Source organism: Passer domesticus, chromosome 16 (assembly GCF_036417665.1).
Source record: "Passer domesticus isolate bPasDom1 chromosome 16, bPasDom1.hap1, whole genome shotgun sequence".
Classification (NCBI taxonomy): Eukaryota; Metazoa; Chordata; class Aves; order Passeriformes; family Passeridae; genus Passer; species Passer domesticus.
In genome coordinates, this window is record NC_087489.1 from 3,528,777 (window position 1) to 3,544,928 (window position 16,152).

General features: G+C 47.6%; 1 protein-coding gene across 3 annotated transcripts; it reads left to right on the forward strand.

Moving 5' to 3' along the window:
- The first annotated feature begins 6,269 nt into the window (after positions 1-6,269).
- On the forward strand, positions 6,270-15,722 carry EDEM2 (ER degradation enhancing alpha-mannosidase like protein 2). Of its 3 annotated transcripts, XM_064391405.1 has the most exons (11): positions 6,271-6,469; positions 6,537-6,647; positions 6,744-6,783; positions 7,141-7,246; positions 8,323-8,448; positions 9,126-9,337; positions 10,508-10,649; positions 10,925-11,049; positions 11,741-11,885; positions 12,914-13,035; positions 13,932-15,722. In XM_064391405.1, the coding sequence occupies exons 1-11, from the start codon at positions 6,351-6,353 to the stop codon at positions 14,418-14,420; spliced, it is 1,737 nt and encodes a 578-aa protein (XP_064247475.1). In that variant the 5' UTR covers positions 6,271-6,350; the 3' UTR covers positions 14,421-15,722. The 3 variants fall into 3 exon arrangements, with proteins under 3 accessions (XP_064247477.1, XP_064247475.1, XP_064247476.1); XM_064391407.1 differs by lacking the exon at positions 8,323-8,448 and having other exon boundaries at positions 6,270-6,469; XM_064391406.1 differs by lacking the exon at positions 6,537-6,647.
- Positions 15,723-16,152: the final 430 nt, after the last annotated feature.

Genomic DNA, 16,152 nt, shown 5'->3' on the forward strand with positions numbered 1-16,152 from the left:
CAGAGCATGACAGAACCACAGAATCCCAGGGTGGGTCAGCAGAAGGGACCACGCTGGGCTCATCTGGTGCCAGCTCCGTGCTCAGGCAGGGCCATCCCAGAGCCAGGGCACAGGGCTGTGTCCGTGTGGCTCTGGAATGTCCCAGGGAGGAGAGACCTTGTCTGCAGCAGAGAAACAAACCCAGCCCTGCCATGCCCTTTACCTAGCTGCAGGAGATCCTTGCTCACTAATAAGTTGCAGTAAATTTGTTTTACATGACCATAAACCAGGGAATAAAATGTCTCTGCCACCTGTGTTTCCAGAGAGCCATGGGAATTTTTTCCCATTGCTTTTGTCCAGCTGTAAACTCAGCCCTTCTCATCAAACTCAGCCTTTCTATCCAAACTCAGCCCTTCTTGCCACACTCACCATGCTCATGTGAAAGGTGAGGGATTCTCCCCAACACAACAACCATTTTGAACTTCAAAGTCCAAATTCTGGCTGAGCTGGAGCCACTAACCAAACTTCCCACCCCACTACCCTTCTTGTCCATTTCTTTTCTTTGCAAGACACCAAGAAAAGCAAATTATGCAGTAGGAGCCTGTGCAGACCCTCCTGACCATCTTGGTGCAAGGAGCTGAGAGCAGGCAAACCCTCACCTCCCCCCTGAGGACTTGTCCCTTGGCTGTGGGGACATGATGGATTTCTGTCACAGAAACTCTGCCTGTCCCCTCTCTGCCTACAGGCACCACTCACCTGAACACCTCCAAATCTGCTGGGTTAAAAATTATCAAAGTGACATTCCCCATATGAAAATCTTATCTTGGATAAATAAAATGAAGGCTCATTCATGCAAATGGGGCAATTTCGGACTTTATTGATGTCAGGTAATGTGGGTGCCACAAGTCTCCATATTAAAAACCAAGACACACTGATGCTAACTCAGTTTTATTTTTGTTTTCTCACTTGTCAAGAGCCCAACAGCGAGCCAGACATGCACAAAACATTCAAAGTCTGCACAGAGCCACAGTTCTTTGTGAACACAGTGCAAAAACTTCTGTATGACCCAGTTTGGAAGAGACCCAGAGCAGGAACATGGCTTAAAATCACATCACCTAAAGGAAGGCCAGAAAGCAGGCAGCCCATCACTGCTGTGTTTTCTGTCCAACTACATTTTTCTCCTTTATTATGTTAGTCAGGTGCTGAACAAATAAAATCAATTCTGAACTTATAAAAAGCAATTGGAAATGTCTAGTCTTTTATAGTGAAATCTCAAATTAAGCAGCCCACAGCACTTGGAGAAAAATCAATCATCATTTCCATCCTGCTACGTGTGCTACTAAAATTAAGAATTGATGTTCGTCTGCAAAGGAAAAATTATTTCAAGAGAACCACCTTAGCAACAGTGTTCAGTGTTCATAAACCTCCTGTTTACAGTTCTTCTCATGGCAGACAAACTCCTACATCCCACCATGAAACATAAATAATGAGGTATCCTGATTTACATACAGTTTCCATCTTAATGGGCATCAAAATTGCAAGCAGGGCAACAGCACCACTTATGGGAATATCAAGTAGTAAACATGTCCTCAGCCTAGAGAGGTCATAAACCAGTGTTAAACACCCCTGTAATTGCAGCCTCTCCCATATCCAAACCAAAGTTCAGATGATTTTTGCTAGTAGCCTTTCCATAAAGACAGAAAGTCTGGAATGGGGCACCTGAAGCAGCACTTTGCTCTGATGCAGCCTAAATATTTTAGCAACGTGCTCTGCCCATTTGGAAGCAGCACTCCCTGCATCTTCTTTGATTTATTGCAGCCCAGCCTATGCAACTTGTAAGATATTATGTGCAAACCACATTAATACCTCCCAGAATATGCCAGAGAGAAAGCCATCCCTGCCTCCAAATAATCTCCAGTTCTGTTTATTAATGAGCACACAGGTGATTTCCACGCCATGGAAGCTGCTGTTTCTCCAACACCCAGGGGCTGTGCAGAGCCTGGGCTGTGTGACATGCTGAGCACAGTGCTGTCCCCTCCAGCCCCCCTGGCCTCCCACAGAGTTTCCTCAGCCCCTCTGTTGTGGGGTTTGTGGTGGCCACAAGAGTCACCTCAGTCAGGAGGGGTTTGTAATCAGCCTGTGGCTCTCAGGAGGTGCCTGGGAGGAGACAGCCCTGTCTGCTCCCCAGATCCACCACAGGGTGCTTGGCTGCCTACAGAAACAGCAAGGAGGGTGATGACCACTGCACCAAACCCAGCTTTTTTAAGTTTTTCCCAACCAGTTTTGATCCAGCTGGATCTGCCAGCCGTTGGCTTCTGGCCTGTTCTGGATTCAGTCCCACTTACACCACCCTCTGTTCACCCCCTCTTTTGGTACTTGATGAGAGCAATTAGCACCTGTGATATTGCTCCCCAAGCCCACCTCCTCCATGGAAAGCATTCCCACCCTCCTGGCTCTCCCCGATGCCAGGATGGGGACACTGCTCCTCCCTCTGATGCCAGGAGGGGCACACTGCACGGCTCTGTCTCTCTCCAGTCCTGCTTTTTTCACATCTGTTTCAAAAAGATTGCAGTCAGCTTTGAGAATTGAATAACTGACTTTGATAGGGAAATTACTGATCCAGTATACAGCAAATAGCAGTGCTCTAGAACACTGTTAAATCTGAGTCTGGAAAATGAACTTCAACAAAAAGCATTCCAGTAATGTATTGTGACAGCTTTTAGTGAAATCAGCTCCAATGGTTTGATTCTCCCAGGAATACAGCAAGATAGTCCCACAGCCTTGAGCCATGGCATCAGCAAGCAGACACTTTTATGATAAATGCCCCAGAAGCTCAAATTACAGCTGCATTAAATGAACAGTACATTGAAAATGACTCGGTGGCTTTTGGTCTGGGCTGTTGTGCTTGTATCTGGGTGTGCACTGACACCTAGTGGGATGGCCCCAGGCTGGGAGCAGAGGGGCAAACTGGGTTATTTTCTTAAAGAATATAGCCAGCCCCTCTTGATACCTGGGGTTTTCAGTTTTTCTGTTCTGTTTTGGTGTGCAGCTTTTAGCTTTACATTAAGTGTTACTGGGCTCTTTTCACAGGGTGGTGGAGACAAAACAATCCTATAGCAATGGGATGGGGATAAACTGATACCTTTGGTTTTCAGTTTTTCTGTTCTGTTTTGGTGTGCAGCTTTTAGCTCTATATTAATGTTACTAGGATGTTTTCACAAAACAATCCTATTCTAGCTAGAGACTCAAGGACAAGCTCTTCAAACTTCAGGCCCAAAGCATCAACAACGTGAGAAGAGGAGGGTGGGCAAGCAAGCAATGAGGATGAAACTTCATCATGTGAAGCTATTAATTGGACAGTTGACTCCTGTATGCAAATGGACTAAAACTTATAAAAATGTGAGATCTCGTGGCCAAGCCCTCTTTTGCTTCCATCTTGGAGCCATCCAGGTACTGCCAGGGTGTGGCCTTTGAAGGCACTTCCATGAATCTCCAATTTGTTCCTCTGAACTCCATCCATTCTCTGTTCCAGCTCCTTGAGGCATCACTCTTGATGCTGAACTGCCGTGTCCATGGTGGGGTGGTTGGAACTGAGTCATCTCTGGGGTGTTTCCCAATCCAAATCATCCTATGAGTCTGTAGCTGCTGTGAGATGACAGTGTTGGGTTATTTGTGCCCCTTCCTCTTCTGCAAGCAAAGTGATTTAGTTTTGATTCCTAAATGTTGCACCTCTGGCATCTACAGGGTTAATTCATAATTTCTCTTGTTTCTGCTCTCCCTGCCTGGGTCACCCCCTCCTTGTTTATGGGCATAGATGGGAAGAACGGGATTTGGTGTGGATCAATGCAAGTCTAGAGATGCAGGTGCAGGGAGAGCTCAGCCAACCACGGTGATGTTGAAAATCACTGTGCTGGTTGCACTGCAGGGTGCCAAAATCAGCATGAGTGAGCAGGCTGGGGAACCTTTCCTGGTGTGAGCCACAGCTCACCATGGAACCCCAGAACAGGGTGGCTTGGAAGGGACATTAAAGCCCATCCCACCGCACCCCTGCCATGGCAGGGACACCTTCCACTGTCCCAGGCTGCTCCAAGCCCTGTCCAGCCTGGCCTGGGACACTGCCAGGGATGAGGCATCCAGTGTCCATGGCTTCTCTGGGAGGTTATGGACAGCCCCAGGGGACTCAGCCCTCCCAGGGAAGCAGGCTGCTTCAGCCCCTGTGTCTTGGACCCAGCTGTGCCTGAGACAGGGGAGCAGCACCCTGGAAGCCCAGCTCCAGTGCACGAGGGTGGCACCACTGCAGGACTCCATGCATGGATTCAGGCACTGGTCTGATGCCTTGAGGGGCTGGAACAGAGGCTGGATGGAGTTCAGAGGAACAAAGTGGAGATTTATTGAAGTGCCTTCAAAGGCCACACCCTGGCAGCACCGAGCAACAGTCGTGGCTCAGCCCAGATGGCTCCAAGATGGAAGCAAAACAGAGCTTGGCCACAAGATCTCACCTTTTTGTAAGTTTTAGTCTGTGTTGGCAACACCATGTAGTGACACAAGCAGCAGCACCCCAGTTACCAAATCAAATGTTATTTGTACCTCAACCACCCATCCCTCAATTAGCTCCATTTCACTACCCCCAAGAGCAGAGCTTAAATTAACAACTTCAAAATTAATATGCCTTTTAAAAAACTTTTATTATAAAGGTATTTCTACAAAAATTACTAACATTTCTCAACAAGACAAGACCACTAAGATACATTACTTAAACTTTATTAGCAACATCAGCTTCATTACATGGTCGAGACAATAGGAAAATGGCAAAGCTCATGTACAGCCAGCAGCAGCCAAAGATTTCTTTGTTACAGAGCATTTTAAAAACTTTCTAGCCAATGGCACATTGCTAAGCTCACAGACAATTGTTCTAGGCAATCACTAAAAGCACACCTACACCTGCTGCACACAATGCTGGCTTGTATGCCTTCTGTTAACAATACAATGTACCATTATTATACCATTACCGTTATTATTACCAATACCATTACCATTTTTATATCATTATTATACACAATACTTCATTATTAAGCTTAAAACCTTCTAATATCTTAGTAACCATTTTTCTGTAGTCTTAAGGTCTATCTTAGCCAACCCTAAAGCTCAAGCTATTTTCTAATGTCCTTGCTTGCTGTACTATTGTAACTTTTTCTACATTCTGACTTTGCAGCTACAGCTAGCTCTACATTTGTTTGGTCTTTCTGTTTCTAAGGCTTGCTTTCCCAGCTTTCTAAAAATCTTCTTACCTTTACTAATTCCCACATAGTCCATTTGCATACAGGAGTGACTGTCCAATTAATTGCTTCAAATGATGAAGTTTCATCCTCCTTGCTTGCCCACCCTCCTCTTCTCACGTTGTTGATGCTTTGGGCCTGAAGTTTGAAGAGCTTGTCCTTGAGTCTCCAGCTAGAACAGGAGTGTTTTGTGAAAAGATCCTAGTAACATTAATATAGAGCTAAAAGCTGCACACCAAAACAGAACAGAAAAACTGAAAACCAAAGGTATCAGTTTATCCCCATCCCATTCCTATAGGATTGTTTTGCTTCCACCACCCTGTGAAAAGATCCCAGTAACACTTAATATAGAGCTGAAAGCTGCACACCAAAACAGAATAGAAAAACTTAAACCCCGAGGTGTCAGGTTTCCACACAGCCCCTGCTGCCTCACACAAAGCGGCCCGGAGCGGGGTTAGAACCTTGAGGAAGGTCTGTCGGGAGATGCTGGCAGGCCAGCAGTGCCCACACCCATCCCGGGCACTTCCAGCCCAGCTCCCGCTGGAACCGAGGGCAGCGGTGCCGGGCCCCACGGCCCCTTCCCGGTGCCACCACCTCGTTTCACGGGAGCGTCACAGCACTCGGCATCTTTACTTTGGGCCTCGGCAGCAGCACCTAAAGCGCCGCCCTGCCCGCTCAGCTCCTTCCTGCCATCACGACGGCGAGCGGCAGCCTCCGGAGAGGTCCCGCAGGAACTCCCGCTTCTCTGCGAGCAGCCCCAGTGATAATTCCCGCAGTGAGGGCCCCACAGCCCGGCGGAGGCGGCAGCGCCGCCCCAAAATCCCCAGAGCGGCGCCGCTGCCTCCGCGCGTCCCGCACGCCCCGGACGCGGCCCCACCGCTCGCAGCGCTTCCGCCGGCGCGTGCGCCGAGCGCTCGCCGCTGCCATTGGCTGGATAGAGTGGAGGGGCGGGGCCGGGAGGGGAGAAGGCCGCTGCCATTGGCTGGAGAGGGAGGAGGGGCGTGGCCAGGGCTGAGGCGGCCGTGAGGGCGCTCGGGCCGGGGCAGCGGGAGGCGCGTCCCGGTGCGGGGCGCGGTCCCGGTGAAGGACGCGGCCATGCGGGGCCCCGGCGCGGCCGTGCGGCGTTTCCTCGGCCCGCTGCTGTGCCTCTTGGCGCTGCGGCTCCCGGCGGGCGGCGGCGCGGCCGCCCGCGGGCTGGACGTGGCTTCCTACCGGTGAGTACGGAGCGGGCGGTGCGGGGCCCGGCCGGGCCGGGGCTGAGCGCGCCTGCTTGTGCCGCAGGGAGCGGGTGCGTGCCATGTTCTACCACGCCTACGAGCACTACCTGGAGAGCGCCTTCCCTTACGACGAGCTGCGGCCGCTGACGTGCGACGGGCAGGACACCTGGGGCAGGTGAGGGACACCTGGGGCAGGTGAGGGCTGCTCCCGGGGCCGGTGGGGATGGGCCGCCCCCTCCGCCGGGTCTCACCTCGCTTCTCTGCTCCGCAGCTTCTCCCTGACCCTGATCGACGCCCTGGACACGCTGCTGGTGAGTAGGAGGCAGCCCTGCGTGCCCGCAGCCTGCTCAAGGCCCCTGAGTGCCACCTGTGCACCTGGAGTTTGTGTGGTGGTGCCAGAAGTCAGTTATTCATTGACCTGAGAGCTTTCCATTTCCCTTTGCATCACCCCGGGAGGGGGGCAGAGCGCCCCTTTCCTGACACCCTCTGGAGTAAAGATCTAGCGTGTGAAAAAAGCTTTTTGAAACAAGATGGAACTGTCAATTTTTTAGTAACATCTGTAGTTAATGATATCACAAAATAGCAAAACCAACTGAAATCAGCCCCAAATATTGAGCTGCTCTTTGTTTTTCCATGAAGTCTAAGCCTGATTCTCTGTTTCCCTGCAGATCTTGGGAAATGTTTCAGAGTTCCAGCGAGTTGTCAACGTGCTGCAGGAGGGGGTGGACTTCGATATTGATGTCAATGCATCTGTCTTTGAAACAAACATTCGAGGTGAGCTGGGGTTTTCTGGGGGGTCTGTGTTGGGTTTCCTTCCTGTGTGAGTCTCAGAGGTGATGGTGAGCAGGTGGTCAGGGGGAATTTGGGGTGCAGAGTAAGAGGACCGATAAACAGAGAGAAAAGCCACAAACAAACGTCACTTCCTTTCAGTCTTTGCACATCCCTTTTTGCTTCCTGTCTCAACACAAGCAGAAGTAGATGTGGCACTTTCAGTATTCTGAAGTGAGGTTTTCAGCTTTGGAATAAATATATTTTTCACTGCAAGCATACAGATTTTATCCTGTCATCTTTTGCGTGCTGTTTTGGAGTAGAGATTATAAATTTCTAGGGTTATTCTGTTTTTTTTTTTCCTTCAAAATCACAAAGGCCTTTAGAGTCTTGCACTTGGAATGCCTGACTACTTCGGTGCCATCTAGCTAAAAAACACAGTATTTTTTCAAATATAGTGGTTTTTAAAGCAGTTAGTTATGCAAAACTGTTAGTTATGCTTTTGTTGTTTGTCCTGCCAATTTTTTCAGCAATGTAATTTCTCTGTGGTTGTTATGTGACCATAGGCAAGCCTGTGCAATAATTAATATTAGCTAATATAGCTGTATTAGTATATATATATTAGTATATAAACTTATATATGTTTAGCTATATAAGTAATAGCTAAACATAGCTAATAACTCACAGCTGCTGCCACATGGAAATTTTTGACTCTTCCTAGAAAAAAGAAATATATCATAGAATCTGAGAGTGGTTTGGGAGGGAAAGAACCTTAAAGGTCATCCATCCCACCCCTGCCATGGGCAGGGACACCTTCCACTGTCCCAGGCTGCCCCAAGCCCTGCCCAGCCTGGCCTTGGGCACTCCCAGGGATCCAGGGGCAGCCACAGCTGCTCTGGGCACCCTGTGCCAGGGCCTGCCCACCCTCCCAGGGAGAATTCCTTCCCAATATCCCATCTAACCCTGCCTGCTGGCAGTTTAAAGCCATCACCCCTTATTCTGTCACTCCACATGTTTCTGCTGCCCTGATAACAACTCATTGCTCCCCACGTGGTGTGATGGATTCTGGTGTGTCCTTGCAGTGGTGGGAGGGCTCCTCTCTGCTCACCTGCTCTCCAGGAAGGCTGGGGTTGAAGTGGAAGCAGGCTGGCCGTGCTCGGGACCTCTCCTGAGGATGGCTGAGGAAGCAGCTCGCAAACTGCTGCCAGGTGAGCCCCTGTGTGCTGTGTGCCACTCTGCTGGGGATCAGGAGCTGCCTGCTGCCTGTGCTGGGAGATCACTGCTGCATGAGCCAGCTCAGAAACCAGTCCTGTGCTCCCTGGGCTCCAAGCTCAGTGCTCCAGGTTTAATTTGTAAGGAAGATGTTGTTGTGTGTGTGCATGCCAAGTGCTGTGTGTGCTTAACACATCAGTGTGCTTGTTGAGGGGAAATATATGCAATATAAATAATAAATAAAGGCTGAGATACAGCAGTTTTTAAAGACAAGAAGATGCTGCCCCATGTGCTCTTTGTGGGCTGCAGCTGGGCTGTGTGCCCTCGTGGCATGGCTGTTCCCTTGTGTGCACCCATGCAGTGATCACAGCCTCACTGTTTGCACTTTGCTGGCCAGTGTGTTTAGTGACCACCTTGCTTGTGCTGTAAAAAAACGTGGGGATGCAATCTGCTGCTGTGGCAAGGTGGAAGAGATCCCCAGGCCCTTCCCAGGACTGTGTGTACCTTGGCATACCCTCTCTGACCCTCCCAGGATCACACTCAGGTTCTCATTTTGCTCTCTGCAGTTACTCCAGCCCCCCTTCCTGCCCATGTGCAGTGGGATGTGAGGCACACGTTTGCCTGTTAAACACAACACTGAGCACTTCTGTGACCCCCAAATCCTGTGTTTCAGCTTTCCAGACCCCAACTGGGATGCCCTATGGCACAGTGAACCTGCTGCATGGAGTCAACCCTGGCGAGACCCCAGTCACCTGTACTGCAGGAATTGGCACCTTTATAGTGGAGTTTGCCACCTTGAGCCACCTCACTGGTGACCCAGTGTTCGAGGACGTTGCCAGGAAGGCTTTGAAGGCACTGTGGAAAAACCGCTCGGATATTGGGCTGGTGAGTGAGGAATGGACTTGGGATGTGCTGGGCTGCTTCTCTGGAGCTTTGTGGATGCAGTTCTAGGCATGAAAAAGCATCAACAGAGAGGAGATAGAGTTGGATGAATAACCACAGTGCTCCTAACTGGGCAGAAGGCTCGTGTTTGACATTGTTGCTGAACACCTGCAGCATGCACAGCCCTGCTCTACTGCAGCAGCCCATTGTCCCATTGTTCTGGCCCCCTCCAGATGTGGCTGGGAGACAAATGCCTCCTGCTGGGTGCTGCAGCTCTTGTGGCAGCAGCTGCAGCAGATTAAATGAAAGGTCTGTCTGATGCCTGGTGGGACAAAGGCCTAGGGAAGGAACAGGAGTAAACTGCACTGAGCTATTACCAGCCTGTACAGCTCTGGGCTTCAGGAATACCCAGAGCTGGGAGGATTATCCCTGTGTTCACTGTCTCCTGCTCTTTTCTATTGCTGCTCTTTCAACCTCTGTGAAGTGTTGGTGTTGCATATGTGAACTGAAACAGATTTATTTATACTCTGTGTTTGTTGCCACAAGTTATCCACAGGCTGTATGTAGAAATGTTTCCCTTTGTTTGCTTTGGGATTTGTTTATTTTTGATTTATAGCCCAAATCCTTGATCATTGCTGGCTTTTTTTCACATTTGCTAAGAAAGACATGATTGTGTATTTCATTCTCCATCAGCTGGGTTTGTTCACAGGCTGAGGAGTGCCAGAATCTATTTAAATATTAACATGGCAGCTCTTGTGCCTTTGACATTCTTGGCCTCTGTCTCTGTATCTGCACCTCTCCATCCTTCTCTACTCATTTGTAAGATCAGAATTAGGACCAGATATTTCATATTGAAATTGTTCATTTTTACAGCAGCATTATAATGTGTTGTTTTGGCCAGTGAAGCGTTGATATTGGAAGCATAAAATGTTTATTAGATATATAAAATACATTATTAGCATGAAAATTGTATTTTCTACAGTTTGCATATAAGCATAACAGTTGTATTTTCTACAGTTTGTATTTCTCTGATGCTGATTTATGTGTCCTGTAATGGAGAAAATGCTGGTTGGAATGGACACTGTGTATCTGTGAAACTGGTGGTCTGAGAAAAGGCCCAGGATTTCTTGTGTCACCTTAAGCCCCTCTCTCCTTGTCCTCCACTCCTTCCAGGTGGGGAACCACATTGATGTGATCACTGCCAAGTGGGTGGCCCAGGATGCTGGCATTGGGGCAGGGGTGGACTCCTACTTTGAGTACCTGGTTAAAGGAGCCATCCTCCTGCAGGACAAGGAGCTGATGTCCATGTTTCTTGGTGAGTGTTTGTTTTCTCTGGGAAGGGGCCCAGCACCTGTGGCAGGAGGAGATGAAGGATCTAATGGGGCACATTGAAGACTGTTCTGAAGGCTTGCTGTAATTCTTTTGAACTGTCTGTGATAACAGAGTTACCAAAGTGAGCGCCCTGAGAAGTCATTGACCGCGGCTCAAGTGAAAAATTGGCTTCTCTCATTCTCAAAAATAAGCTTTTTTTCTTTCTTTTTTTTTTCTTTCTGTTACAGATGGCTTACCTACCCATCTGTTTCTTTACAGAATATAACAAAGCTATCAAGAATTACACCAAGTTTGATGACTGGTACCTGTGGGTTCAGATGTACAAAGGAACAGTGTCCATGCCTGTGTTCCAGTCCCTGGAGGCCTATTGGCCAGGCCTGCAGGTAAGAGCTGTCATACCAGCAGCATCTGGTGGCTCTGTTCATCTGTCAGGGGTTGCTCTTCAAGAAAAAAGTCACAAATATAACCCTCAGCTGTGCAGGTTTAAAAATTGGGTTTGATCTCTGGTGAAATCTGCAGTAGCCTGAGCCTGTAGAAGGTGATGCTGAAGAAAATGTTGATTTTTATCTACAGTCTCCCATTCAGCATGATGGGAGGGCACTTCGGTGGTAGCAAACTCCACTGACAGTGGTCCCATAATCCAAATGAGACTGTGAGGAACAAGAAACTCACACCTCTTTTTCTATCACCTCACAAATGTTTTGTTTGTGTGAATATTTTCCCATCAAGAGCTTTGCTTTCTCATCAGTCTTCTTGTTTGCACCAAGACTTTGTTTCCTTAACCAAGAGATTGTTTTGTTTTTTTTTAAAGGCTGTGTTTCTTCAGTCAAATGTTTAGTCAGTCACAGCATCCAGAGTTTTCATATTATTTCAGGTGTGGGAATGGGATCCACCAGAAAAGCAGCATTTTCAGTCTTACCTGTTCTTAAGGCATCGTGCCCAGTATCATTACACCACTCAGACCTGCTGAAATACCCATTTCTGTCACTGGAAATGACAGAGCAGTGCTGTTGCATCAATTCCTGTGCTGCTTTTTCTTCACCCCCATGTCTCTTTGCTGTTTCTGTCTCCCAGAGCCTCATTGGGGATGTGGACAATGCCATGCGCACCTTCCTCAACTATTACACGGTCTGGAAGCAGTTTGGGGGCCTGCCTGAGTTCTACAACATTCCCCAGGGATACACAGTGGACAAGAGGGAAGGATATCCACTCAGGCCTGGTAAACAGAATTAAAAGGGACATGAACTCCTGCTTTAGCTCTGTTGAAGGATCAAATATTAGCAACACCACAGTTTCCTCCCCAGTTTTGCTCTGACTCAGTTCCTGCAGCTATTTGAGCTGGGATTTCCAGAGTTAAAGCTGCACATTTTGTTTTCCCCCACTCACAAAGACAGGAAGGAAACAGGAAGCAAACCATAGTGTTACTATAGAAATGTGGCCTGGTAATGAATTTTGTTCACAGTGTGGGATTTGACATGTTTAAGTGTTAGATTGTCTGGCATGGGGTGCTTCAGTCATGTGAAATTTTAAAGGGACTGCTCGTGTCCTTTACATTTGGGAAGTGAAAGTGAGCATGAATAGGCTGTTCCAGTTCTGCATCTAGGAGGGATTCTCTGTTGTCTCAGATACTGTAAAGAAAATATCTCTTTTTTCTCATTTTTTACAACTGTGACCAAAAAAAAAATTAGCCTGATTAGTGGGCCCATAAATGTAAGTGAGAATAATTAACTTCCTTTTGGTCTGAGTGTTCAGGTGACATCCACACTGGACAAATCTACCAAAAATCCCCATCAGCCCTAACTATCAAAGGTGTTTAAGTATAAAGACCTGTTCCTTTAGTAAGTAAACACAGATGGTGCTTATGTTGTCTTTATAGAGTATTTCCACTCTATTGTTTTAAAAACTCTGTTGTGAGGATTGAATTTCTAGTTTGTAATCCTTTCCAGAAACATTTTTTTTTTAACTTTGACAGCTGAGTATTAATCTTTTTGTCTCTTGCTTCTCTCCCACTCGCTGAATGTGGGAGGGAGCATTAGTCACACTCACCTGAGCTGCTGCAGGCTGCTTAGAGGGAATTTCTTTGTAGCACATCCTTGGGAAAAGGAGAATCTGTGCTTGGAGCCAGGCAAGCCAGGCTGTTCACCTGATTATGCTGAAGTACTTTTAAATTAGCTCAAGGAATAGCTCATCTGCTCTGTGTGGATGGTTGGATAATGTCTGTGCTGGCAATGTTTGGGTGTTTTGCAGAGCTGATTGAGAGCGCGATGTACCTGTACCGCGCCACGAGAGACCCCACACTGCTGGAGCTGGGCAGGGACGCCGTGGAGTCCATAGAGAAAATCAGCAAGGTGGACTGTGGCTTTGCAACTGTGAGTGCTAAATCATCTGCCATGGCAGCTGAAAGGCTGCTAAAATCAGCTTTCAGGAGGTGTTCTCATGAGTGATGTTTTGTCATTGATTCAAGCAATCATTTTGGGCAAAACATGACTTTTCTCCCACAAATACCTTGTATTTCTCTGTGAAGCTGCTGTGGTCATGTTTCTGGTTGTAGCTTCCTCACAGTGGGTCAAATTCTATCATGGGCCCAAAACATGGGAAAGCACCAGAAGCTTCTCCTGCATTTCTAGTAGGTGTTGCAGCTGAGCAGGAAGGCACTTGTGCAGGCTGCTCCTGCCAGGTGTGTGATTCTGCCTTCCCACTATGCCTTGAAAATCTGCTCAAACACACAAGAAGTGCAGTGTGTGATTTATGTAAAGTAATTTAATAGAGGATTTTAAACATGCTATAAAGCTCTATTTTACAATAAACTCCTTAAAAATAGTGGGAGTAAGTAGGTTAAAGCCTTATGATTTTTTTTCTTTAGTGGAGAAATTATGGGAATCTCTTCTCCTTGCCCAGACTCAGCTGAGAGTGAGTTTAAATGTTAGGATGAAATTTTTCCCCGTGGGGGTGCCGAGGCCCTGGCACAGGTGCCCAGAGAAGCTGGGGCTGCCCCTGGATCCCTGGCAGTGCCCAAGGCCAGGCTGGGCAGGGCTTGGAGCACCCTGGGACAGTGGAAGGTGTGCTGGCCATAGCAGGGGTAGAATGGGATGAGCTTTAAGGTCTTTTCCAACCCAAGCCATTCTGTGATAAGATACAGAGTGAGCTGGTGTCATGCTGTGCTGCTTAACTGAAATGAATTCCAAGTTGGTTTTATTTTCCTCCCTAAATTCATAACTTCCTGAATTCCATGTAACTGTAACCCACTCTGTTTGTTCTGCTGTAGATCAAAGACTTGAGGGACCACAGGCTGGATAACCGCATGGAATCCTTCTTCCTGGCTGAAACAATCAAATACCTGTACCTGCTGTTTGACCCCGACAACTTCATCCACAATGACGGCTCAGACTTCGACGTGGTGGTGACGCCGTTCGGGGAGTGTGTCCTCAATGCTGGGGGGTACATCTTCAACACCGAGGCTCATCCCATCGACCCTGCTGCCCTGCACTGCTGCAGGAAGCGCAAAGAGGAGCAGTGGGAGGTGGAAGACTTGATGAGGGAATTCTACTCACGGAAGAAAACCAAGAAATTCACTTTAAAAAGAGCTGACCATGGTGAAGGGGAAAATGCAAAAGACTCCGAAGATGTCTCTTCAGAGAAAGCTGGAGAGAAGAGAAACTCTAAGAAAAGCTCACACTCCCTCCTGAGCTGCCCCAGTCAATCTTTTAACTCCAAGCTTGCAGTACTGGGACAGGTCTTCCTAGATAACACCTGATCCTCTTTGCATCATCACTTTAAATTATTGAACTCATCTCAGATTCTGGGAATATATTTTTATAGTTTCATAATGGAAAGTGTGGTACCTCACAATGTGAATTCTATTATGAAGTGAAACAACTTCCCATTAAATTCTGCTACTGCTCCCTTCTAAACCATGTCTCAGATACCAGCTGTTAATGCTGCTGAGCTGCTGATCTCAAAGCAGTTGGTTGCCTGAATATCAAACAGGTGTCCAGAAAAAGAAAGGTCTGCATGTTAAATGTACCTTTTTATTGCATTTTGTGAGTTTTACAGGCTTACAGAAAGATGCTAGCTTACTTTGTTCTGTAAAAATGAGCCTGAGTTTCTTGTCATAAGGGGACAAGCAGGAATTGCTGTAGCTTTACTACAACTCCATGTGCTCCATCTTTTATTTCTGGCCACTTTATAACGTGTAGTTCATATTGAAAAATTGCTGCCCAGTGAAGAAAACCTATTTATTTTGAGTTGAAGGCTCAGATTTGTAGCTCTGGCCATTCTGCTGGGCATGAAGGATGGTGTGGTAGGAGAGGAGCACTTGGAACATGTGTCCCAGTTTCAGATCAGTGTGGGTCAGTACCTCCTGCCTGAAAACCACTTTTGTAAATGTCCAGGTAATGTCTGGACAGAAAACTGAGCTGGAGGGTGGACTAGGAAATGTTTGATTCCACAGTGTAGCTTGCTTTCCTTTTAAAGAATGCTTCTCTCTTATTTCCCCATTTCCTTCCTCTTTACACTTCCCTTTGGGCCCCACGTATTTCACTGTACTCGGTCAGTGCAGCCACCCCCTGAACACCAGCCATGCACCAGGCTTGGGGGCAAGGGGGCTGAGCCCAGGCTGAAATTGCAGCTGGGCCTTGGTGCAGCAGGCAGCTGAGCAGATGTTTGTGAACCTCTCAGTGTTTAAACCTTTAAATGCACTGTTGGTGTCTTTGCAACAGCTGTGTGCAGTGACCAGGAAAGGAGGAATCAGTGTGGCCAAGGTTTTCTTCCTAAAGGAAAAACCAAAAGAGGGGTAGAAAAGTGATGGAGTTTCTTCAAGCCTGCTGGATAGTGAGGAGTCTGAAGCAAGCTACACACAGGCTACAGTTATTTGAGTTATTTGAGAGGTACAGGATAAATAAATCCCTGTGAGCAGGGAAATACTTAAATACAGCTGGACCAGTGCCCACTCTGCTGCTGTGTGGTTGTCTTGAGAAAGTAATTTTTGTTGTTGTTTTGACCTGTACTAATGCTGTAAAGTTAAATAAAATTTGCATTTTGTCCTTCGGGGTAGAAATCCTGTTGCAGTTGTGAATGAGCTATGATAAGAGACACTTGCAGTGTGGGGCAGGCACATTGACAGGACTGGTAAGTTACAGAGCTTTTGGTTGTGTCCTTTCCCATGGCAGCTGGGACAGTGCAGGAATTCTGCACTGACACAGCCCTTGCAGCCCTTCTGAGACAGGAGCACCCAAAACCAGGCATTTTGGCTGGCTCCTTATTGTCACCATAGGTTAATTTTTTATTTTCCAACTGTTCACATCTCCCACGCTCTTCATTGTTTAATCCACAGAAAACAAACCCCAGGCCTTCTCCAACCACTTTGCTCAGTGCTGGGTCAGGTCCTGAATCTCAGCATTGTCCCAGCTGTGAGGCAGAGGAAGATAAAGGGACAGGGCAGATCTCCTCCTCCTAAGATCCCTCCTGACCAGGGCATTTTTGTACCC

Coding starts and splice junctions, on each gene's coding strand:
- EDEM2 (XM_064391405.1), top strand. CDS start 6,351: ATGCGGGGCCCCGGCGCGGCCGTGCGGCGTTTCCTCGGCCCGCTGCTG. Junction 6,784..7,140: donor ACGCCCTGGACACGCTGCTG/GTGAGTAGGAGG, acceptor GTTTCCCTGCAG/ATCTTGGGAAATGTTTCAGA. Junction 13,036..13,931: donor TGGACTGTGGCTTTGCAACT/GTGAGTGCTAAA, acceptor GTTCTGCTGTAG/ATCAAAGACTTGAGGGACCA.